The 20,310-nt window shown below is 47.9% G+C and overlaps 1 protein-coding gene across 3 annotated transcripts; it reads left to right on the top strand.

The window, feature by feature from the left end:
• The first annotated feature begins 1,289 nt into the window (after positions 1–1,289).
• Positions 1,290–19,951, top strand: LRRC8A (leucine rich repeat containing 8 VRAC subunit A). Of its 3 annotated transcripts, none has more exons than XM_034436132.2 (4): positions 1,290–1,443; positions 4,751–4,921; positions 11,669–13,832; positions 17,777–19,951. In XM_034436132.2, the coding sequence occupies exons 3-4, from the start codon at positions 11,676–11,678 to the stop codon at positions 18,050–18,052; spliced, it is 2,433 nt and encodes an 810-aa protein (XP_034292023.1). In that variant the 5' UTR covers positions 1,290–1,443; positions 4,751–4,921; positions 11,669–11,675; the 3' UTR covers positions 18,053–19,951. The 3 variants fall into 3 exon arrangements, with proteins under 3 accessions (XP_034292023.1, XP_034292024.1, XP_087735747.1); XM_034436133.2 differs by having other exon boundaries at positions 1,290–1,540; XM_087879621.1 differs by lacking the exon at positions 1,290–1,443 and adding an exon at positions 1,945–2,055.
• Positions 19,952–20,310: the final 359 nt, after the last annotated feature.

The following is a 20,310-nucleotide window of genomic DNA, read 5'->3' as shown; positions in this document are numbered from 1 at the left end:
CATCATATAATGAGATCGTCTGACTGATGATGTTTACCTAGCTGGGTTAAGAAATGTTTGACTGATGAATGAATGAAAATGAATGAATGATGGACACTGGTGATATTACCCTTCTTGGGTCATGAAACACCAAGTTCAGAGAGCACCAAGGACCCTACAGTCCTCCTCTTCCTCCTCCTCCTCCTCCTCCTCCTCCTCCAAGGACCCCTTATTTCAACCGTGAGCTACAAATGTTCTCCTTTATCAACATATCATCATCCTGTATTGTATTATTGCATACCTAAATGTACATGGGTGCCTGCTGGAAATAGGATTGTTAAAAAGTTACTTTTTTTTTTGTTAATTAAAAAGCAACCTTCTGATGAAATGGCAAAAAAATGTCTTTCCATTCTCCTTCATGAATATTTTAGCTTTTTTTTCTCAGTTGGGTCAAAACTTGGCAATGGAAACAATGCCACTTAGTGATTCACCCCCCCAAAATGACTTTTCTCTGGAATCTGATTGAATGAAAGTCTTCAGACTAGGTTGCTATTTAGGGGCCATTAAAACAAATATCTTTGGAATGCTTGCGGTGTTGTGCATGTTGGGATATCAGCATATACTTTTCTATTTTTAGAAACCAATTTTAAAAAAAGTGGCTTGATGGCCTATTTATTGCTTTTTAAAACTAAGCTAAATGTTTGGTTGGTTGGTTGGATGGAATTGAAGTGAATTAAGTTCTGCAAGCCTCATAATTTATTCTTTATATCACCTAAGGGTTTAATTAATAATACCGTTTTTCGGAAAATAAGACCCAACCGGAAAATAAGTCCTAGCATGATTTTTCAGGATACTCTACCCCCTAAAATAAGCCCCAGTTAAGATTGTCAGCCAGATGGATGCATTTAGTATTGTATTTCCCCCCCCCAAATAAGACATAACCAGAAAATAAGCCCTAATGTGCCTCCTGCCTGAGCAGGGGGGTTAGACTAGAAGACCTCCAAGGTCCCTTCCAGCTCTATTTTGATCGATCGTTCAACCAATCTCATTGTACATAGGTTGTGCACTGACAATAAAGATTTGAATTGATTTGATTTGAATTGATTTAATTTGAATTGAATTGATTTGATTTGAATTGATTGGATTGGATTGGATTTGAATTGAATTGATCATTGGTCAGATCCCCTCAGCAGCGTCCGACTGGCGCCCTTGCCCAACATGGCCTCCGCGCCAAGCCTCTGCCCGTTCCAAAGATGGCACCGACCCGACGTCCTCCTCCTCCTCCTTCCGCCCCGCCCCCTCCTGCCGACGTAGCGCCGCCGGAGCCCCGCCCACAGCCGCCAAGATGGCGCCGTCTAGTGGCGGCCTCGCGCGGTCCTCGTTCTTCGCCGCCTCTGCCGCCGCCGCCTCCTCCTCCTCCGTCCCTGCCGCCGCCGCGAGGGATGCCCAGGCCGGCCGGGTGAGGTCAGTTCCGGGGCGGGGCGGCGGCGCGGAGTGGTGCACGGAGGGGCTGAGGAGGGGCGGACGAAAGACGGGGCTCCGCCGCGGGAGGCGCCACCAGGTGGGTGTGGGGGGGGGAAGGGCAGTGGGGGAGGGGGCGAGGAGACCCCCCTCCCCCAGACAGGAGCGGTATCCCCCTGGGAGGGGCAGAGCTGGAAAGCTTGAGGACTAGGAACTTGGCTCAGGGGCTATGGGGCAGGGGGCGAGGGAGGGGGGAGAGAAGGGGGCGCAGACACGCCTCTTTGCCTCCCCCACCCCACCCCGAAAACAGCGCAGGCTCAGCACCCCTTGAGGACTAGTAACTTGGTTAATATAAAAGAAGAGGCGTTTTCCCCCCTTCCCCAGATTTTTCTTTTTCCCTTTCGTGGGACCCCTGCTTTTGGGGAGTGAGGGGGGGGCGTTGGTTGGAAGGCAAGGGTTGGGGGGAGGGGAGGAGGGCTGAGCCCAGCCACATGGGCGGGAGGCAGATCCTCAAGGAGGACTAGCGACTTGGCTGGCTTGGATGCCAGGCTGGCCGAAGAACGGATGGGGGGGTCTGTCTGGACCCAACGAATTGGGAGCCCTGCGGGGAAGCAGGTGGGGAGTTTGGGGAGAAACAGGAAAGGCGGGGTGGGGGTCACGGAGGGGGCTGGGGTGTTTATGGCATTGCCAAGGAGGGCAGATTTGTGGGGGGGGGCTCCTGGAGGAAGGGGACAGCCCGGAGATGGTTAGGGGGAGAAGGAGGCTGGGGAAAAGAGTTGGGGGCTCTTTGCACAGGATCTTCTGGCAAGAGAGCCCCCTCCCCTCCCCAGACCTTGTATGCCAGAATATATGTGGGCTGCCTTGAGCAAAGGTGGCCTTGAGCCCAGAAAGAAAAATACACCCAAACGGGTCACTTTAGTGAAGGGAGAGGTCAGAAAGTGGGGTGGGGGGGAGTCGGGGGGGACATCAAAAAAAGGGAAACTCAAAACATGCAGGGGGCTTGACTGATTCTCACCTGCGGGGGGGGGAAGGTGGGGGCTTTCAGAGCAGGGGATAAGACAGCCAGGTAGGTCAGAGAGCCATACCCCTCCCTCTCCTCTTCCCTCCCCCCCCTTTGGCGTTTGAACTTTTTGAAGGAAGCTGCAACCAGAGACCTAAATGCATTTTAGGAATTTCTGGTTTGTGGGGGGGGGGTGATGTGGGAAAGAGCCCTGGGGCAGCCCACGAGGACTCTCTCTCTCTCTCTCTCTCTCTCTCTCTCTCTCTCTCTCTGTGTGTGTGTGTCCCTGAATGTGCAGAAGATGAAAGTGGAGATTGGGAAATCTTGGGAAAGCGGGAAAGGACTGGCCATGTTACTAGTCCCTGCCGTGAGAGTGGAAAGGAGGCGAAAGAGAGCAGAGATGGGAAGAAAACTTAAGAGGTGGCCCAGCTAAAATCTTGCGGGGGAGGGGGGCAGGGTTTGACTTCAGAGTTGGGCCAAACCCTGAGGCGGTTTTGGGGGGGGGGTTAATCCAGTCTCCCGGAAAGGTGAAAACTGGGTGGAGCAGGAAAAAGATGGAGGGAATGTGTGAAGCAAACTAGGACTGGCTGGCTGCCGAAAGAAACGTAGGCGTGGGCAGGATTTAAGGGGAAAAGGGGGGTGCAATTAGGTGACTAACTTTGCATTTTCTGACCAAACTTCAACCGTCATTGTTTTTACTTCAAAGGCTCGGTTGCAGGAGACGCCCCACATTTGTGGCTCTGTGGTGCTGCCGGTACCTTTGCACCATTCTAGCCTAGCGTTGCGTTTGTGCAAATGTGTGTGCATCCCTTCCCGCTGGTTCATCTGGGGTGATGCTCTCCCTGGAGTTGTTGGGAGGGAAGGAAAAGGAACATAGTGGAGTGTTGTCATTCCAGGAACAATGCCAAAATGTCCTTTAAGACAAGGATGGAGAAAATAAACAGGGCTGGTCCGGGTGCAGACGGACAAGATAGGAGAGATTCCGGGAACTTTTAAAAACAAGACAAAACATTTTGCAGCTCTTCCTTTGTTTGGCTGCTGGGGAAGGTCAGCTGTTGAAAGGTGTCGGAAGAGAGGAACTGAATGGGGAAAGGATGTTTTGGTCGGGTTGTTTAGGAGTGAGAAACTGGATGCATAATTTTGCAGGATATATTTTTATTTATCAAATTTAGCTGCCACCATCTCAGGGACCAAAAAAAAACCCCATCAATCTTTACCAACTAAGCTTTTCTGCCTTAATAAAAGGCAGAAGCTTCCATTATGGTGTAGATGACTTCATCAGATGCACCAGAAATCTGTTTAATATAATTGGTGTAGGCAGAAAAAGCACTATTAGATTCCTTCTGATTTATGGAGATGTTGTACGGAGACGATGCTGATTGTGTCGTCTTCACAAAAGAGGCTGCCTAACCTGTTGAGTTTTTCCGCTGTTAGAATTCACATCTCGGCACAAGGAGAAAGGCCCAGATGGATGCATTTTTATGCGTTTATTGCTATTTGCCCCTTTCCATGCCAAAACATCTCCCAAGTGTTATAAAACAGAAATAAATGACAGAACAAAAGTATGTCATAAAACATGATCATTAAAATAGGTGGGGCAAGAAAAACAAAAGAGTTTAGATTTCCTGATAATTCCAATCGAAGTAAACAGATGTAAATTTGGTTTCTTTTTCTGGAGGGAATTGTTTTAAGGTTCAGGGAGAGAACAATTAATCAGTGGAATGGTTTGCCTCCAGAGGTTGTGAGTATTTCATCACAGGGGTTTTTTCAAGACAAGCCGTTTGTCCGGAATGACGTAAGGTCTGTTTGAGTAGGGGGTTGGACTAGAAGACCTCCAAGGTCCCAAGTTCTGTTATTCTGTAATGTGCCAGTTTGTAGGGATTGACTTACGGTACACCAGACCATGGTACCTGAACGATGCTGGCTCCACCTTCTCCATCATTAAGCGAGGAAAAAGCCGTCAGTCAACCAGCTGCAAGGTTTTCAGTTCCCAGCATTCCCCTGGTGACTTGGGCATGTGCTAAGCATTCTGGGGGTTGAAGGATGTGCCTTTGGAGAGTTCCCAAGTATTAATAAGTGCTAAAGATGGAAATCCAGAAATTTCTTTTATGTGGGTAATCTCTTCCCAGGATGGGAAATCGACTTCAGACTTTTTTCGCTATAGCTAGCGTTTTTAATATTCAGAACTTGGAGGAATTTAAAAAAAAAACAGTTTTGCAAACTTTAAAGTTTAATCCCACGTGCTTTGATTGTTCTTTTGAGCCTTTGTTTTGAAAACAGAGACCCCTGATGGAATGTCTCTCGTTTCAGGAAAACGACTTCCATGGCGTTTGGAGACCGGCTCCCGACTCAGGATCGTTCCCGGGCCAGTAATTTTGAACTCCAGCACAGACTGCTGAAGTGCAGATAGCAGAGCTGAGACGAGAAGCCGGCAACCTTTTTTTGGAAGAGGGCGGGGCTGTCCCGGGAATGACCGGTTTGGTAAGGCCATCCTCCTTTCTTTAAAACCAGAAAACGGGGGGGGGGGGGGGAGCGAGCCCTCGGTTGGTAGGAGAGAGGTCTGCTCAGAAGTCAAGGCAGCTGTGAAGGAAGCAATTTTGAAATGGCTTCTAGAACAGAGGGTCCTTGACCTACAATATTTCGTTTAGTGACTGTTCAAAGTTACAATGGCACTGAAAAAAGTGACTCGACCGTTTTTCATACTGCAGCATCCCCCAAAATTCAGACACTTGGCAACTGGTTCATATTTATGACGGTCGCAGTGTCCTGGGGTCACGTGATCCCCTTTTGCAACCAGCCACGTCATCGGAAGAGCCCGATTCACTTAACAACCGTATTATACACTTAATAACTGCAGTGATTCACTTAACGGTGGCAAGAAAGTCGTGAAACGGTGCAAAATTCACTTAACTGTCTCGCTTAGCAACAGGAACTTTGGACTCCGTTGTGGTCGTAAGTCGAGGACCGCCTGTATGAGATGGGTGGGGCGAGTGGCACATCCTTAAATTGGATGACGGAGCCGCTCCATACAAACCGCTTGCCTTCCCGATCCAAAATGGGGAGTCCTTGACTGATGGCCACAATTAAGCCTCAAAGTTTTGTTCCTAAGTGAGTTTTGCCCCATTTTACGACCTTTTTGCTGCTGTTGTTAACGTGAATAACGCAGTCATTAAGCGAATCTGTCTTTGTTTGTCACAAATGGTGATCGCATGAGCCCCTAAGGTCACAAATACAGGACCGCTGCCAACTCTCCAGATTTTGATTGCGCTTTGTTGCAAGTGCAAAGATTGGTATTAAATTGCTTTCTTTCAGTGCCGTTGTAACTTAAAGCCGTCACTGAACAAAGGATTGTTAAGTCGAGGACTATCTCTGGCACTAGTGCTTTTTTCTTGAGAGCTGGTCTTTCCCATCTGGTGGACCTTCAGAGGCCCTCCACGGCAGGTCCACCTTCCCCAGAGGCCCCCTTATGTCCAAGCGGTGGACTCCCCAGTGTGAAAAAGGCTCCGTTTATGCCGTTAAACGAGGAAAGGAACAAGCCCTCCCTGTGGCTAGAATTACGTAAGGGAATCATAAATTATTCCCGCTTCGGCTCTCGGAGAAGCTGGCTCTGCGAGCTTTGGAAATGAAGTTGCCGTCCAAAACGCCGCCTTGAGTTTCCTGGAGATGGAAGGCTGGCACGCGTAGCTTTGCTCGGGGCAGAGAAATCTCAGCTTCCCTTCTTAATGACTGACTACTATTAACACCTCACGGAGGGCAAAACTTCGCAAGTGGCGAAGCGGCTTCCGTTTTTCTCGCACATCTCCGCGTGGGTGTGTTTGTTTGTGTGTGTGTGTGTGCGCTACGTGCTGATCGGCTCTGCCACAGCAGCTCATTAAAGAAGATGGAATCGCAGCATGGGTGAAGAAATGCTCCAATAAAGCCTGGCTATTTGGAGGCCGGCTTCTTGGGAAATGGAGGATTTGAAACGGTTGTTGCGTTTGTCGATTTGATTGCATCAGAAAAAAAGCCCAGCGGAAAAAAAAAAGGATTTAGCGGCATAGTGGAACTGCAACTATTAATTATTAATAATCATTAATGATTTTAATAAGGGGAAAAGGAATAAAAAGTAAGCCAGTGCAGCTTTCTAGATTTGCATCCGTGGAAGGAGAGTAACAAGGTCGTGTGAAGTGTTGGCCCAGGCAGTCCTCAACTTAACGACCACAATTGAGCCCAACATTTCTGTTGTTAAGCGAGTTTTGCCCGATGACCTTTCTGGGGTCACGTGATCCTCTTTTGTGACCGTCCAACAAGCGAAAGTCGATGGGGAAACCAGATTCACTTATGCTAAGTGAGGCGTTTAACAAAACGACAGGGATTTGGTTGTCAATTTTGGTCGCAAGTCAAGGACTAGCTATGCTTTTCGGTTGAAGATTCCAGCACTCCAGAGTTGGAGATCTTCATTTCTGACTAAATTTGCAGAGCTAAAGATCAGAATTGCCCCGTGGGGAAAAAATTTCTGCACCTGGGACAGACCCCGGTTGAGTGCTGGGAAGCCCCCCTGCCCCCCATTGCCATCCCAGCCTGTCCTGCACCACACCTGTTCTCCTTTGGCTGCTGAACTGTAAGAATGCTGCCCTTGAAAGGACAATGCACAGATCACGGTGACTTGGCACTTTCCTCACTCCTAAGCAGCACAGCTGGCTCGTGTGGCTGTGTCATCGCATCGGTAGGTCTTGGTCACGGCTGCCCATTTCGGTGCCAAGCTTTAGGGTACCCCTCCAGTCGAATTCCGGGAAGGAGGAAACGGGGTGCTTTTCATTTAGCTTGCATTTTCCGTCGCTTTGCATTGATCTGAAAGAGGTTCTGTCTGCTTAACTTACCCAAACCTCTCTACTTACGATCAGACTGTAGCATCGGGGGCAAACCTGCCTATTCATTTGCTAGGGAAAGCAGCATAATTAGTAAGAGTTTGACTCAGCTGGTCTGCTTTTTTAATATTATTTATCGATTTATTTTTTTTAAATATATAACAGTTGCCCAACTCCAGTGGGAGTCTGGGTGATGCATCAAACAAAATAGAATAAAAAATCCACGTTAAACTGATTCAAACCTAAAACCGCAGGCAAAAAAAAAAAAAAAACGGCACAAATCAAATGAAACTGGGCTGGACTGAATGACCTCCAAGGTCCCTTCCAACTCTCTTATTCTGAAACATGTTAGCCATCCTGGCTAGGAATTCTGGGAGTTGGGAGTCCCAATGGGTCAGTTGAGCATCAGAATCAGGAAGAGCGTGCAAGGAGAAGGAGGGCCCAAGTTGAATCTCCACAGGGGTCCGAGGAGATGTTGTCCGAGCTCTTTGACAATCCCTGCCAGCAAATAAGCCACAAATAAGTTGATTGAGCTCACCCCAGGCTCACACGTCACGTTCTCCATTGCTTTTAGCCTTTGAAAAGGAGCCCAGCGGTTGTGGCAAAGCATGGCTTGTTGGAACAGTCACTAGGTTAGACTAATGCTTGTAAGTCAAGGACGACTTGCACATTGCAGAGTTGTGAGGATGAAGACTCCACCAATGTGATCATCCGGCGGAAGAGAATATTTGTAGCTCAAGATTGGAACGAGGGGTCCTTGGTGCTCTCTGAGGTTGGTGGTTTTCTTCCAGGGGTTTCATGACCCAACTAGGTGACATCGTCAGTGCTGGAAGCAAACCCCACTCTCTTCTAGCACGGATGATGTAACCTAGTTAGGTCATGAAATGTCAGCAAGAAAACGACCAAGCTCAAGAGAGCATCAAGGACCCCACAGTCTTCCTCCTCAACTCCGCAAACCTTTCCAGCACTGATGATGCTACCTAGTTTGGTAATGAAAGGTCTGCAAGAAAACGACCAAGCTCAGAGAGCACCCAGGACCCCAAAGAACACAACACAGACGCCAATGCAGCATTAGAATCTTCTAATTGATTTAAATAGTGATATTTGGCCAGACAAACAGCTGTTTATGTAGCAAGGAGTCACCAGGGCATATTTTTCTGGAAAATACAAAATAGAATTAAGTGGTGCTCCGGAGGCTGCCTTCTGGAGCTTTCCAACACATCCTTGAATTTTTCTTCCTCTTTCAGGATAGCCGTGCACAATTTCACCATTTAAGGAGTCAATTTTGGAATTGGCTGAAAACCTTGGGAATTGGTCTCCTCATTAGTTTTTCCCAACCAGATCTTCAAGTTTTTGCTTTTTCTTTTTGCTCAGGAACTTTGCTCAAAAGGTTGAGATTTTTCTTCTGTTCAAAAAACAACTTGTAAACAACAAAGTTTACAAAGTCCTTGCTTGGGAGTGGGGTAGAAACTAAAAAGGAATAGAATAGCCAGGCTGGGTTGTTAAGGCCTGAGAACTTCTGACCATCTCTTTTTCTGATACTAGAACAAAAAAAAACACACACACACACACAAAAAAGCTGCATTTCAAAAGCTCTCATTTTTGGAGAAAAACAGCCCACCCACTGCTTTAGCGGAGAGAGAGAGAGAGAGAGCGCTGTTTATAAATCAGATAATTGTTGGGCAAAAATTTTTTTATCCTTTCGAAATGTGCCAAGTGCCCAGGAGGTAAGATTTTCCAGCTGGGAAATTGAGCAGAATTAAAGAAGAACGTTAGATGAACCCCCCAAACCAAAATTTAGAAGGTTTAAGAGATGGGTTTGCAAACTCTTGCTTCGGAGCAGACCTCTGTAGACCAGAGAGGCTAACATCAAACAATTCTTCCCCATCCAATTCTGTAATTGTAGGTACTTAACATTTTGCAATGTGAACCGGTAGTAAAGGGGTAAGTAGAACCCACCCCTGCCCTGGGGTGAATGAACGGATGAATGAATTGTCAGACACCGAATTGAGTAGAAAAATCTTTTCAGCCCCTTTTCAATATAATGCCAACAAAGTTGAGACTCTGCGTAGCTGTCTTTGGACCTTGAAAATTAAAGATCCTTTTCAGAGGATTCTGCCTGAAATTGTTTGTGCCGAAAAATGAAACTGGGTCATGCAAAGGAACGTGTTTCCTGCAGTCATAAGTTTAAATAAATAAGGCTGGCCTAGCCCAACTTGTCAGCTGATTTTTTTTTTTCCTTTTTGGCAGTTCTCTTTGCTTCCCTTGTATTCCGAAGTACAACTTCTGAATTCTGAAAGCTGTGATTTATTTCAGGGGATGTGTAGAGCTTTACATGGGGTTGGGTGGTGTAAGGAAGTTTGCAGCCGTTTGCGGAAAAAAAAACCTGCGCGGATCTCGTTTTTGCTGAATGCATATTTACGATGCTAGAGTGCTTTGCCTTCAATTTTTCCTCTCTTCGTCCTTGAGAAAAAAAAAAACTAGAAGTGAAATGAATAATCCCCTGCAGGAAGAAAATCAAACCCTCTACTAATGAATGCTTCTTCAGTCTTGGCATCTTCTGGTTTGGCATTAATACAGCAAATTAAGGCTGACCGACTTCTATACAGGTAGTCCTCGACATACGGCCATAATAGAACCTGCCCATTACGGTCATAAAATGGATTTTTCACAGGACCAACCTGATTTTACGATCTTTTTTAGCAGCGGTTGTTAAGTGAACTAATGGTTTGCTAAGACTGCGGCTTTGCCAAAAAGCCAGAATAAGTGCCAGTTGCGACAAAACCATCGAAAAATGCAATTACATCACCGTGGGACGCTGCAAACCATTGCTTTAAATGTTTGCCGCATTCTGCACTCACCTGATTCCCTTAAATGTAAAGGTAAAGGTTCCCCTTGCACATATGTGCTAGTCGTTCCAGACAAGCCGAAGAGCCAGCGCTGTCTGAAGACGTCTCCGTGGTCGTGTGGCCGGCATGACTCAACGCCAAAGGCCCACGGAACACTGTTACCTTCCCACCAAAGGTGGTCCCTATTTTTCTACTTGCATTTTTTTTTAGGTGCTTTCGAACTGCTAGGTTGGCAGAAGCTGGGACAAGGAACGGGAGCTCACCCCGTTACGCGGCACTCAGGATTCGAACCACTGAACTGCCGACCTTTCGATCAACAAGCTCAGCGTCTTAGCCACCAAGCCACAGCATCCCTTCTGATCCCCTTACCTGCGTTCAATTACATCTTTTTTAAGTCAAACAGGAAACCGGCCCATCTGGAGACAAAGCATCTGCCTTGGCCTTACGGTTTCGTTTCCAAGAAAGTCTTTGAGTTCCTTAAAAGGCCTTTTGGAGAAGAAGACAAAGAAAAACAATGGATGACTCAGTCCGGCCTGTGGGTTGGTTGGAAGGAGAGGAAACCAGAAAGGTCCAAGGTGGAGAGATTGAGAACATCTGATGGGCCTATTTTCATCCTTTGTTCTTCATTTTTTGAGCAGATGCTTCAGGGGATCTAACGTGGAGGTCATTTCCTCCCAATGTTCTCCCAGCTCTTAAAGTCAAAACAGCCTCTCTTAAGTTCTTGATGGCACCTTCTGCCTTCCTGTCACTCTTCAGATGTATCTGCCCTCAACCACCAACGAGAAACTTCTGGTTGTCTCTCATGGGAACAAGTCCTGGTGGACAAAGTCTTCTCCAAAATGGGAAGGGGCTGGGCTTTTGAGTTTGGTCATTGGCTCCGTCCTTGTTTCTGCTTTGCTTGGACACGGTGGCTCAGTGACCAAGATGCTGAGCTTGTCGATCAAAAGCGGTTCGAATCCCTAGTGCCGCGTAACGGGGTGAGCTCCCGTTCCTTGTCCCAGCTTCTGCCAACCTAGCAGTTCGAAAGCACGTAAAAAAAAAATGCAAGTAGAAAAATAGGGACCACCTTTGGTGGGAAGGTAACAGCGTTCCGTGCGCCTTTGGCGTTGAGTCATGCCAGCCACATGACCACAGAGACGTCTTCGGACAGCGCTGGCTCTTCGGCTTTGAAACGGAGATGAGCACCGCCCCCTAGAGTCGGGAACGACTAGCACGTATGTGCGAGGGGAACCTTTACCTTTACCTTAAAACCTATGAAGAACAGTTACAGGAATTGGGTTTGTCTAGTCTAACGAAGAGAAGGACTACGCCTGACATGATAGTCTGTGCTAACAGATGTGTGCTCAGCCACCACTTCCATGGTCCACTCGAGGCCCGGAGGTGGGCCGTGGCCCAGAGGTTGGGGACCCCTGTTTTATGCCATATGCTGAATTAATAAATGTGGTAAGCGGGATTCACAACACTTTGAAGGCCAAATAACTCTTCCTTGTGTATGTTGGTCACACCTGCTGATGGTTTTCTCTCTCTTTCAGGTGAGCCATGATTCCTGTCACGGAATTGCGCTACTTTGCCGATACCCAGCCGGCGTACCGCATTCTGAAGCCCTGGTGGGACGTCTTTACGGACTACATCTCCATCGTGATGCTAATGATCGCGGTATTTGGTGGGACCCTCCAGGTCACCCAGGACAAAATGATTTGCTTGCCTTGCAAATGGGTCACCAAAGACGCTTGCAACGATTCTTCCCGCGAATGGACGGCTACAAACCTGGACTCCGGATACTATAATGCTTCCCTGGGGACGCCCCTGGACCCTGGGCCCACCGGGATCAAATACGATCTCGACCGTCATCAATATAACTACGTGGATGCCGTGTGTTACGAAAACCGCCTTCACTGGTTTGCCAAATATTTCCCCTACCTCGTCCTGCTGCACACCCTGATTTTCTTGGCTTGTAGCAACTTCTGGTTCAAATTCCCCAGGACAAGCTCCAAGCTGGAGCACTTTGTCTCCATCCTCTTGAAATGCTTCGACTCTCCGTGGACCACGCGGGCTCTGTCCGAGACGGTGGTGGAGGAAAGCGACCCTAAGCCGGCCTTCGGGAAGATGAACGGCTCGATGGAGAAGAAGTCTTCCAACGTCAGTGAAGATGTGGAAGCCACCGCCCCGATGCTACAAAGGACCAAGTCTCGGATCGAACAAGGCATCGTGGACCGTACAGAGAACGGCGTCCTGGACAAGAAGGAAGGGGAGCAAGCCAAAGCGCTCTTTGAGAAGGTCAAGAAGTTCCGGACCCACGTGGAAGAAGGAGACATTGTCTACCGCCTCTACATGAGGCAAACCATCATCAAGGTCATCAAGTTCATCCTCATCATTTGCTACACGGTCTACTACGTCAACAACATCACCTTTGACATCGATTGCAAAGTGGACATCGAGAGCCTGACCGGCTACCGCATGTACCGCTGCGCTCACCCCCTGGCGACCCTCTTCAAGATCTTGGCGTCCTTCTACATCAGCCTGGTGGTCCTCTACGGCCTGATCTGCATGTACACCCTTTGGTGGATGCTCCGGAGATCCCTCAAGAAGTACTCCTTCGAGTCCATCCGGGAGGAGAGCAGCTACAGCGACATTCCCGACGTCAAGAACGACTTCGCCTTCATGCTCCACCTGATCGACCAATACGACCCTCTCTACTCCAAGCGTTTTGCCGTCTTCCTCTCGGAGGTGAGTGAAAACAAGCTCCGGCAGCTGAACCTCAACAACGAATGGACGTTGGAGAAGCTGCGCCAAAGAATCACCAAGAACTCCCAGGACAAGCTGGAGCTGCACCTGTTCATGCTCAGCGGTATTCCCGACACAGTCTTCGACCTGGTTGAGCTGGAGGTCTTGAAACTGGAGCTCATTCCTGATGTCACCATCCCGCCCAGCATCGCCCAGCTCACCAGCCTCAAGGAACTCTGGCTGTACCACACGGCGGCTAAAATCGAGGCCCCGGCTCTGGCCTTCTTGAGGGAGAACCTGAAATCCTTACACATCAAGTTCACGGACATTAAGGAGATTCCCTTGTGGATTTACAGCTTGAAGACCCTGGAAGAACTTCATCTCACGGGGAACCTGAGTGCCGAGAACAACCGCTACATTGTGATTGACGGCCTGCGGGAGCTGAAGAGGCTCAAAGTCCTGAGGCTGAAGAGCAACCTGACCAAGCTGCCCCAGGTGGTGACGGACGTGGGCGTCCATCTGCAGAAGCTCTCCATCAACAACGAAGGCACCAAGCTCATGGTCCTCAACAGCCTGAAGAAGATGGTCAACCTGACGGAGCTGGAGCTCATCCGCTGCGACCTGGAGCGCATCCCTCACTCCATCTTCAGCCTCCACAACCTGCAGGAGATCGACCTCAAGGACAACAACCTCAAGACCATCGAGGAGATCATCAGCTTCCAGCACCTCCATCGCCTCACCTGCCTTAAACTCTGGTACAACCAAATTGCCTACATCCCCGTGCAGATCGGCAACCTTACCAACCTGGAGCGCCTCTACCTGAACCGCAACAAGATTGAGAAGGTGCCCACCCAGCTCTTCTTCTGCCGGAAACTTCGCTATCTGGATCTCAGCCACAACCTCTTGAATTGCATACCGGCGGAAATCGGGGCGCTGCAGAACCTGCAGAACTTGGCGGTGACGGCCAACAGGGTAAGGAAAGGGGGGGTGTGCTTGTTGCGGGTGCGTTTCGCAATAAAATCCTGTGTGGATTTTGCAGTTAAGAACATATATAAAGGTAAAGGTTCCCTTCGCACATATGTGCTAGTCGTTCCCGACTCTAGGGGGCAGTGCTCATCTCTGTTTCAAAGCCGAAGAGCCAGCGCTGTCCGAAGACGTCTCCGTGGTCATGTGGCCGGCATGACTCAACGCCAAAGGCGCACGGAACGCTGTTCCCTTCCCACCAAAGGTGGTCCCTATTTTTCTACTTGCAATTTTTACCTGCTTTCGAACTGCTAGGTTGGCAGAAGCTGGGACAAGTCACGGGAGCTCACCCTGTTACGCGGCGCTAGGGATTCGAACTGCTGAACTGCCAACCTTCTGATCGACAAGCTCAGCGTCTTAGCCACTGAGCCACCGCATCCCTTTTAAGAACATATATAGATATATATATAATACAGGGCTTTAGTTTCAGGCTTGACAATTACACGAACAGCAGTGAGCTGAAATAACACAGCTCTGTGTACCTTTTGGGCTCTGTTTACTTGTTGAGAGCTTAAAATAAAAAGAGAACGGGACAAAGCTACCCAGAAGCATGAACCGGCCACTTTATCAGAGCTGCTGCTGCAAAAGTAAATAAGATTTTGGCACGATTAAAGTGGATTTATCAGGGAACAGCCTCGCTAGAGGTCTTTTCGAACGAAAGGGCTTGTCAAGATTAAAAAAAAAGAAAGCTTGTTATTTCATGCAGCAGGCCAGGATTAAATTTAATCCGGGGATTTTTATTTTTTTTTTGCCTTTGTATTTTTAACCACTATGAGATAACTCTCATTTCATGGGGATTCTGTGCCGGCATCAGGCCACCATTAACAAAACTGACTAACGACAGTTACTGGTCATGACGTTGTTATCTTCATTACCTTGATAATTTTTATTTCTTTCTTTAAAAGTGTCGGAAGGTTAGGCTCCACCTCCTATGACTTTTTTCTTCTTTTAATTTTTTTTTTTTTAAGTATTAAATTTAATATGCAATATTAGTCGCAGCGTCCCAGGATCATATCAACAAAGTCAAAGGGGGAAGCCAGTCTCACTTAACAACCGTGTGACTTAATGATTCACTTAATGAATGTGGCCAAAAAAGTTTGGAAATGGGGCAAAACTCACTTAGCAACTGCCTTGCTTAGAAATTTGGGGGTCAGTTGTGGTGGTAAATGGAGGACTGCCTGTACCTCTTTCAAGTGCCGGGGTCAGCTCCTTCCTTAGTACAAAACCCTCCACAAAATCACTCCCCACCTGGAAAAAAATCCCCTTGATTTATTTCTTTTAAGGGACAGGGCAGTGCTGCCCATGTCTTTACGATTTCCCTCCCCAAAAAATGGATTTCTTTCTTTTACTCTTCGCGAAGAGAAAAGAAGAGGAACAGCAGCTGATGGAAATTGTTTTGCAACTAATCAAAAAGGCTCATTTCTTTCCTTTCCTTTTCATTTCCCCTGTTCTGGGCAAAACTCCAGTTCTCACGAGGCTGACCAGCGATGGGAGGGGTTCTTTTGTTCACGGAAAGGGTTTCATTCCCCCCCCTTTTTTTTTGAAAGAAAGACTTTAAAAGTTCTAGCAAATCTTTCTCCTGCAAATTGGTTTCTCTAATTTGGCAATCTCTGGCTGTTTTTGGAGCTGCCAGTCTGGGAACTGGCAGTCCTACAGTCTGAAAAAGCCACGACATACATAGGACAAACAGGAGATTAATAAAGGTGGTTTTGTAGGTAAGGGCTAGTTTTTGGGGTGATGAGGGACTCAGGATGAAGCGAGACCATTTGGGTTTTTGTAATTGCAAAAGTTACCCTAAAGAAATCTTTTCCCGTCAGTCTGCCTTTTTCTTTTCTAATGTACTTTATTCTCAGAGCTGGACCTTTGGGCCTTAATTCCTTAAAGAGTTTTGTACTTTTATTTTTATTCATCTGTATCCCACCTATTCTTTTAAAAATAACTGAGGTGGTGGACACATTCTCCCCCTGTTTTCCCCACAACAACAACCCTGTGAGGTGAGCTGGGCTAAGAGAGAGGAACCCGCCCAAAGTCACCCAAGTAGCTCTATTGCTGAAGGCAGAACTGGAATTCCCAGACTCCTGGTAGTCAAAAGACACCCAGCTGGCTTTCATGCCAAAGGCGGGACTAGAACTCCCAGTCTCCTGGTGATTGGCTCCAAGTCACCCAGTTGGCTTTCATGGCTGAAGCAGAACTTGAACTCGGGGCTTCCCGCTTTCTAGCCTTAAATACTAGACCTAACCAACAACTTTGTTGCTTCTTTTATTATTATGTTTATTATGAGTATTTCCCCTCAATGTTTCCAAACCCAAATATTCGGGGCAAAAGAAAGGTGTTTGTTTATTTTATTTTTTTTTAAAAAGGAAACACTTGCAATTAAAATGTTAAAGTCAGCTTTTTTTAAAAAAAAAAAAAAAATTTCCACTCCCTGCCCTAAATCAGTTCGCTTGATTTATGAACTCCGGATACTAAAATGCCTGGTGGATATTTTTCTTTGCTTCTCCTTCAAATATACGCGTCTCTCTCGCCCACCCACTTCCCTTCCTGGCCGTCTGCCTCCTCCGTCTCCCGCTGTTTTAAAAAGTTTTGCAAAATCTTGAGTTTTCGTCTCAAAACGTATTCTTTCATTGCCGCTTGGGGGTTTTTCCCCCTTGCTTTTCCATTGCAGAATTTAGCAAAATGCTGCTTCGGAAAACAATCAAGCTTCCTCCTCCTCCTCCTCTTCCTCCTCCTCCTCCTCCTCCTCCTCCTCCTCCTCCTCCTCCTCCTCCGTGAAAGGTGTCTGTTGTGGCTCCCACAAATGATATGTTGATCTCATTAACTCCATGACAACAAAGCAGCAATAGATTAATTACGGACCCTTGTAGCTGTCTCCCCTCCCTGGAGGCTCTTCCTGTTTTCTAGGCCCTGCTTTGTTTGCTTGGAAACAATTTATTTTCCCTCCCTTCCAACTCCCAAGGCCAGCTTCAGCAGAGGATGGAGGCTGTCTCCCAAGACGAGACAGAGAAAGAAAGGTTTTAAAAGCCGTATTTTCTTGCTAAGAAAAAAGAAAGTGGCGAGAAACGGTTGAATCTGGCTTCCCTGTTGACTCTGCTCGTCAGAAGGTCTCACAAGGGAGTTTTAACAGCTCCGGTGAGTGTCTTAAAAGTTTTTAAAGCTTTTTAAGGCATGAGTTTTGCCCCTGAAGTCTTCCATTTCCTCTCCCCCCAATGGAAAATACGGGCTGTATTTCTTCTAATCGTCCCCTACGGTAGTTCTCAACATACAGCCGTTTCTTTCATTGCCGAAGTTACAACATCCCTGGGGAAAAACAGTGAGTTATGACTGGTCCTCGAACTTAACAACCAGCACAGCATTACACAATCGAAATTTGGGTGCCTGGCAACTGGCAAGCAGAGTCTGCGGGGTGGAGGGGAGCCAGTTTCGCTTATAAACTGCACCCTTCCTTTTAACAACTGCCAGTGACTTTGCTGAACCACCCTGGCAAAGGAAGGCTGCAAAAACCATGAAAAGGCGAGTGTGACTCACTCAACCACTGCCTCGCTTAGCAACGGCAAGCCCAGTTCCAATGGTGGTCATAAGTTGAGAACTACCTGTACAGCAGGGAGAAATCCGCAGAAGGGCTCACCTCCAGAAGTTGTGGGTGCTTTGTCACTGGAGGTTTTTAAGGAGAGATTGTCCAGAATGGGATCATCGGGTCTCCTGCTCGAACAGGGGGTTGGGCTAGATGACCTCCGAGGTCTCTTCCAATTCTGTTGTTTTCTGATTCTACTGTTGTGGGTAAAGCTTGCCCCCCCCCCCGCCTCTTAACCTTCCTTCTCTGCAAACCAGCTTCGTTCCCTTGTCTAAGCAGCAGAGCCATTTATTTATTTCATTTCCTTGTTTCCTCCCTCCAGATCGAGGGTCTCCCCGCCGAGCTGTTCCAATGCCGGAAAATACGGACTTTACACCTGGGCAACAACGTCCTGCAGTCGCTGCCATCCCGGGTGGGCGAGCTGACCAACCTGTCTCAGATCGAACTGCGGGGCAACCGCTTGGAGTGCCTGCCGGTGGAGCTGGGCGACTGCCCCTTGTTGAAGCGCAGTGGGCTGGTGGTAGAGGAGGACCTTTTCAACACGCTGCCCTTGGAGGTCAAGGAGAGGCTTTGGAGGGCGGACAAAGAGCAAGCTTGAAGCCTTGCCGGACGAAGTTGATTCCGCTGAGCTGGGGAGCTGCAGGCTCGCCCGTTTCCCGTCTCTGACCAAGGGGGTTCCAGGGGACCCTGGACTCACATACCCCCCGCTTCCCCTGGCCCCCTGCTCTGGAGACCCTCATGCTGAGGGGCATGGCTCCCTGACTGACAGCCCAGAAGGATCAGGAGTGGCTGGGAAAACGAGACTCTTCCCTGCTTCAGGAAGGAGAGGAGGAGCAGAAGAGACTGGGGAAGGAAGGGATCTTGGTCCGTGGCTCTCTGCGGGGCAGGAAGTGGGAACTGGTCCCCGTCCCCCTCCCTGCTAGAAAGGAGACTGGGGCTGGCGTGCTCGGCTGTGTGTTGGGGCAGAGAGCCTGATTCCGCTGCTGTTTCGTGTGGTTGGGACCGTCCTTGAGTGCTGCACCCCATCCGAAGGGAAGAATGGCGTCCGGCTGTCCAGCTACGCGTTGCCCCAAGTCCAATCCTAACTCCCAGCAATGACCCTCTCCAAGGAATGGATCGGAGAAGATCCAGCCTTCATTTTTCTTTTTTTTTCCCCACAGTGGCATTTTTTTTTTTAAAAAAAAAAGTACTTTACTTTAGAATCCTATTTGCAAAAGTCTGACTTACCCCACCCAGCCCCCCTTCGTCCTGGAGTTTCCCCCCCACCCCCAAATTTGAGATTTCCCCAAATCTTGATGGCTTTGGTTCCGACAGAAGAGTGTGAGATCAAAGAATTTCCACGTTGAAGGATGCCAGCCTGTATTTTTCCGTTAAAAGAAAAAAGAAAAAACAGTCTTAGCAGTTGCAGAAACATTCAACGCTGGGGTGGGCAGGAGAAATTCAGTTTAATTTTTAAACTGACGCTTGACATTCCTTATAAGACTTAAAACACGGCTACAGTTGAGGGGAACTGGGGTCAAAACACTAAACCAGAATCCTTAACATGCGTAACCTGCTACCAGCATCTTTCCATGAGATTTAAGACTCCGTCAATGTTCCCTCTTCCCTTTATGGCTTTTTTTTAAAAAAAAAATAACAGCTGGTCTGTTTTCATTTTTGAAGCCTCGGTTGTCCAAAGAGACAGGTATTTTGCCTCCGTGATCTGGCTCGACGCAGCACCAAGTCTTAAAAAAGGCGTGGCCGAAAATTCAGGGCAGGGGTTGGGGAGAGGTGGAGTTGGTTGCGAGGTTTGAGGGGAGGGACGCATTTCTTCGTGAGGAAGCGAGGAAGGAGTCGAATTTGCACTATTGTCCAGCACGCCTGTCCTAGTGAAAAATGAATTATTATTATTTTTTACCCCTGTGCGCTCCCCCCACACACACGTGGCCTAAACTTTCCATCTCTTGTTTGCAACTGGAAAATTGCACCTGCCAGAGGAGCAAGGAATTAAGTTCCCAAGGTTCTCGGCCAGGATGGAGTCACAGTCTCACCCTATCCAGAAGGACTGGGACTTACTGAATGTGCAGTTCCAATATATATATACACATATATATATATATACACAAATATATACATTAATATAGCTTAAAACTAAAATATCGTATCTGGAAGAGAGTTGCTCCATTCCGCTGGAAATGAATTGCATAGGCTGAGATCTGTGAAGAAGGGTAGAACAGCCGAAGGTTGGTAGCCATCCCTTGGGGCACCTCTGCTGCTGGCAGGTTGGTCTTGGCCAATTCCTGAGAGATGGGGGACACCCGCCCACCCCCGTCTTTTTCTCCCTTCTCCCCCTTTTTCAGCAGCCAATTGGACAGAGCCATTGCAAGCTTCCTTGCTGCCTCCGTCCGCCGTATTAGGAAGGATTTCTGCAGGCTGGCAATGCTACCAACGCCCAAAGCGATGTTATCCAGGCATTGTTCGTGTTTAAAATAAAGCTACTCTTGGAAATCCTCACAAAGTGACGGGTCTTTGGTCTGCTTTAAATCACGGTCCTAGAAAAATGGGATGGATGGGGACCGCACAGGTTTCCCTGATGTGCTTAACTCTTCTAGTACAGGTACTCCTTGATTTACGACAATTCATTTAGTGTTCCATTTGAAGTTACAACAGCACTGAGAAAAAGGGGACTTACGACCCTTTTTCACACTTAACAACCATTGCAAGCCATGATGTTAACGTTGGCTTAGACCAGGGGTCTCCAAACCTGGCCACTTTAACTCTATACCGTTCCAGACAGATGCTCTCCCTGCTTCTGTCTCTCTCTACTGTCATCAACCTGTCGTCTTCTCTGGGTCATCTAACCATTATCTACCAATC

Source organism: Pantherophis guttatus, chromosome 16 (genome assembly GCF_059756535.1).
Source record: "Pantherophis guttatus breed Tessera chromosome 16, ASM5975653v1, whole genome shotgun sequence".
NCBI classification, from domain to species: domain Eukaryota; kingdom Metazoa; phylum Chordata; class Lepidosauria; order Squamata; family Colubridae; genus Pantherophis; species Pantherophis guttatus.
This window is presented reverse-complemented; position numbering and strand designations above follow the sequence as displayed.

Bases quoted from the DNA above. Each gene is read 5' to 3' on its own strand.
- LRRC8A (XM_034436132.2), top strand. From the start codon at position 11,676: ATGATTCCTGTCACGGAATTGCGCTACTTTGCCGATACCCAGCCGGCG. The intron at 13,833-17,776 runs GTAAGGAAAGGG...TCCTCCCTCCAG, and splicing joins TGGCGGTGACGGCCAACAGG to ATCGAGGGTCTCCCCGCCGA.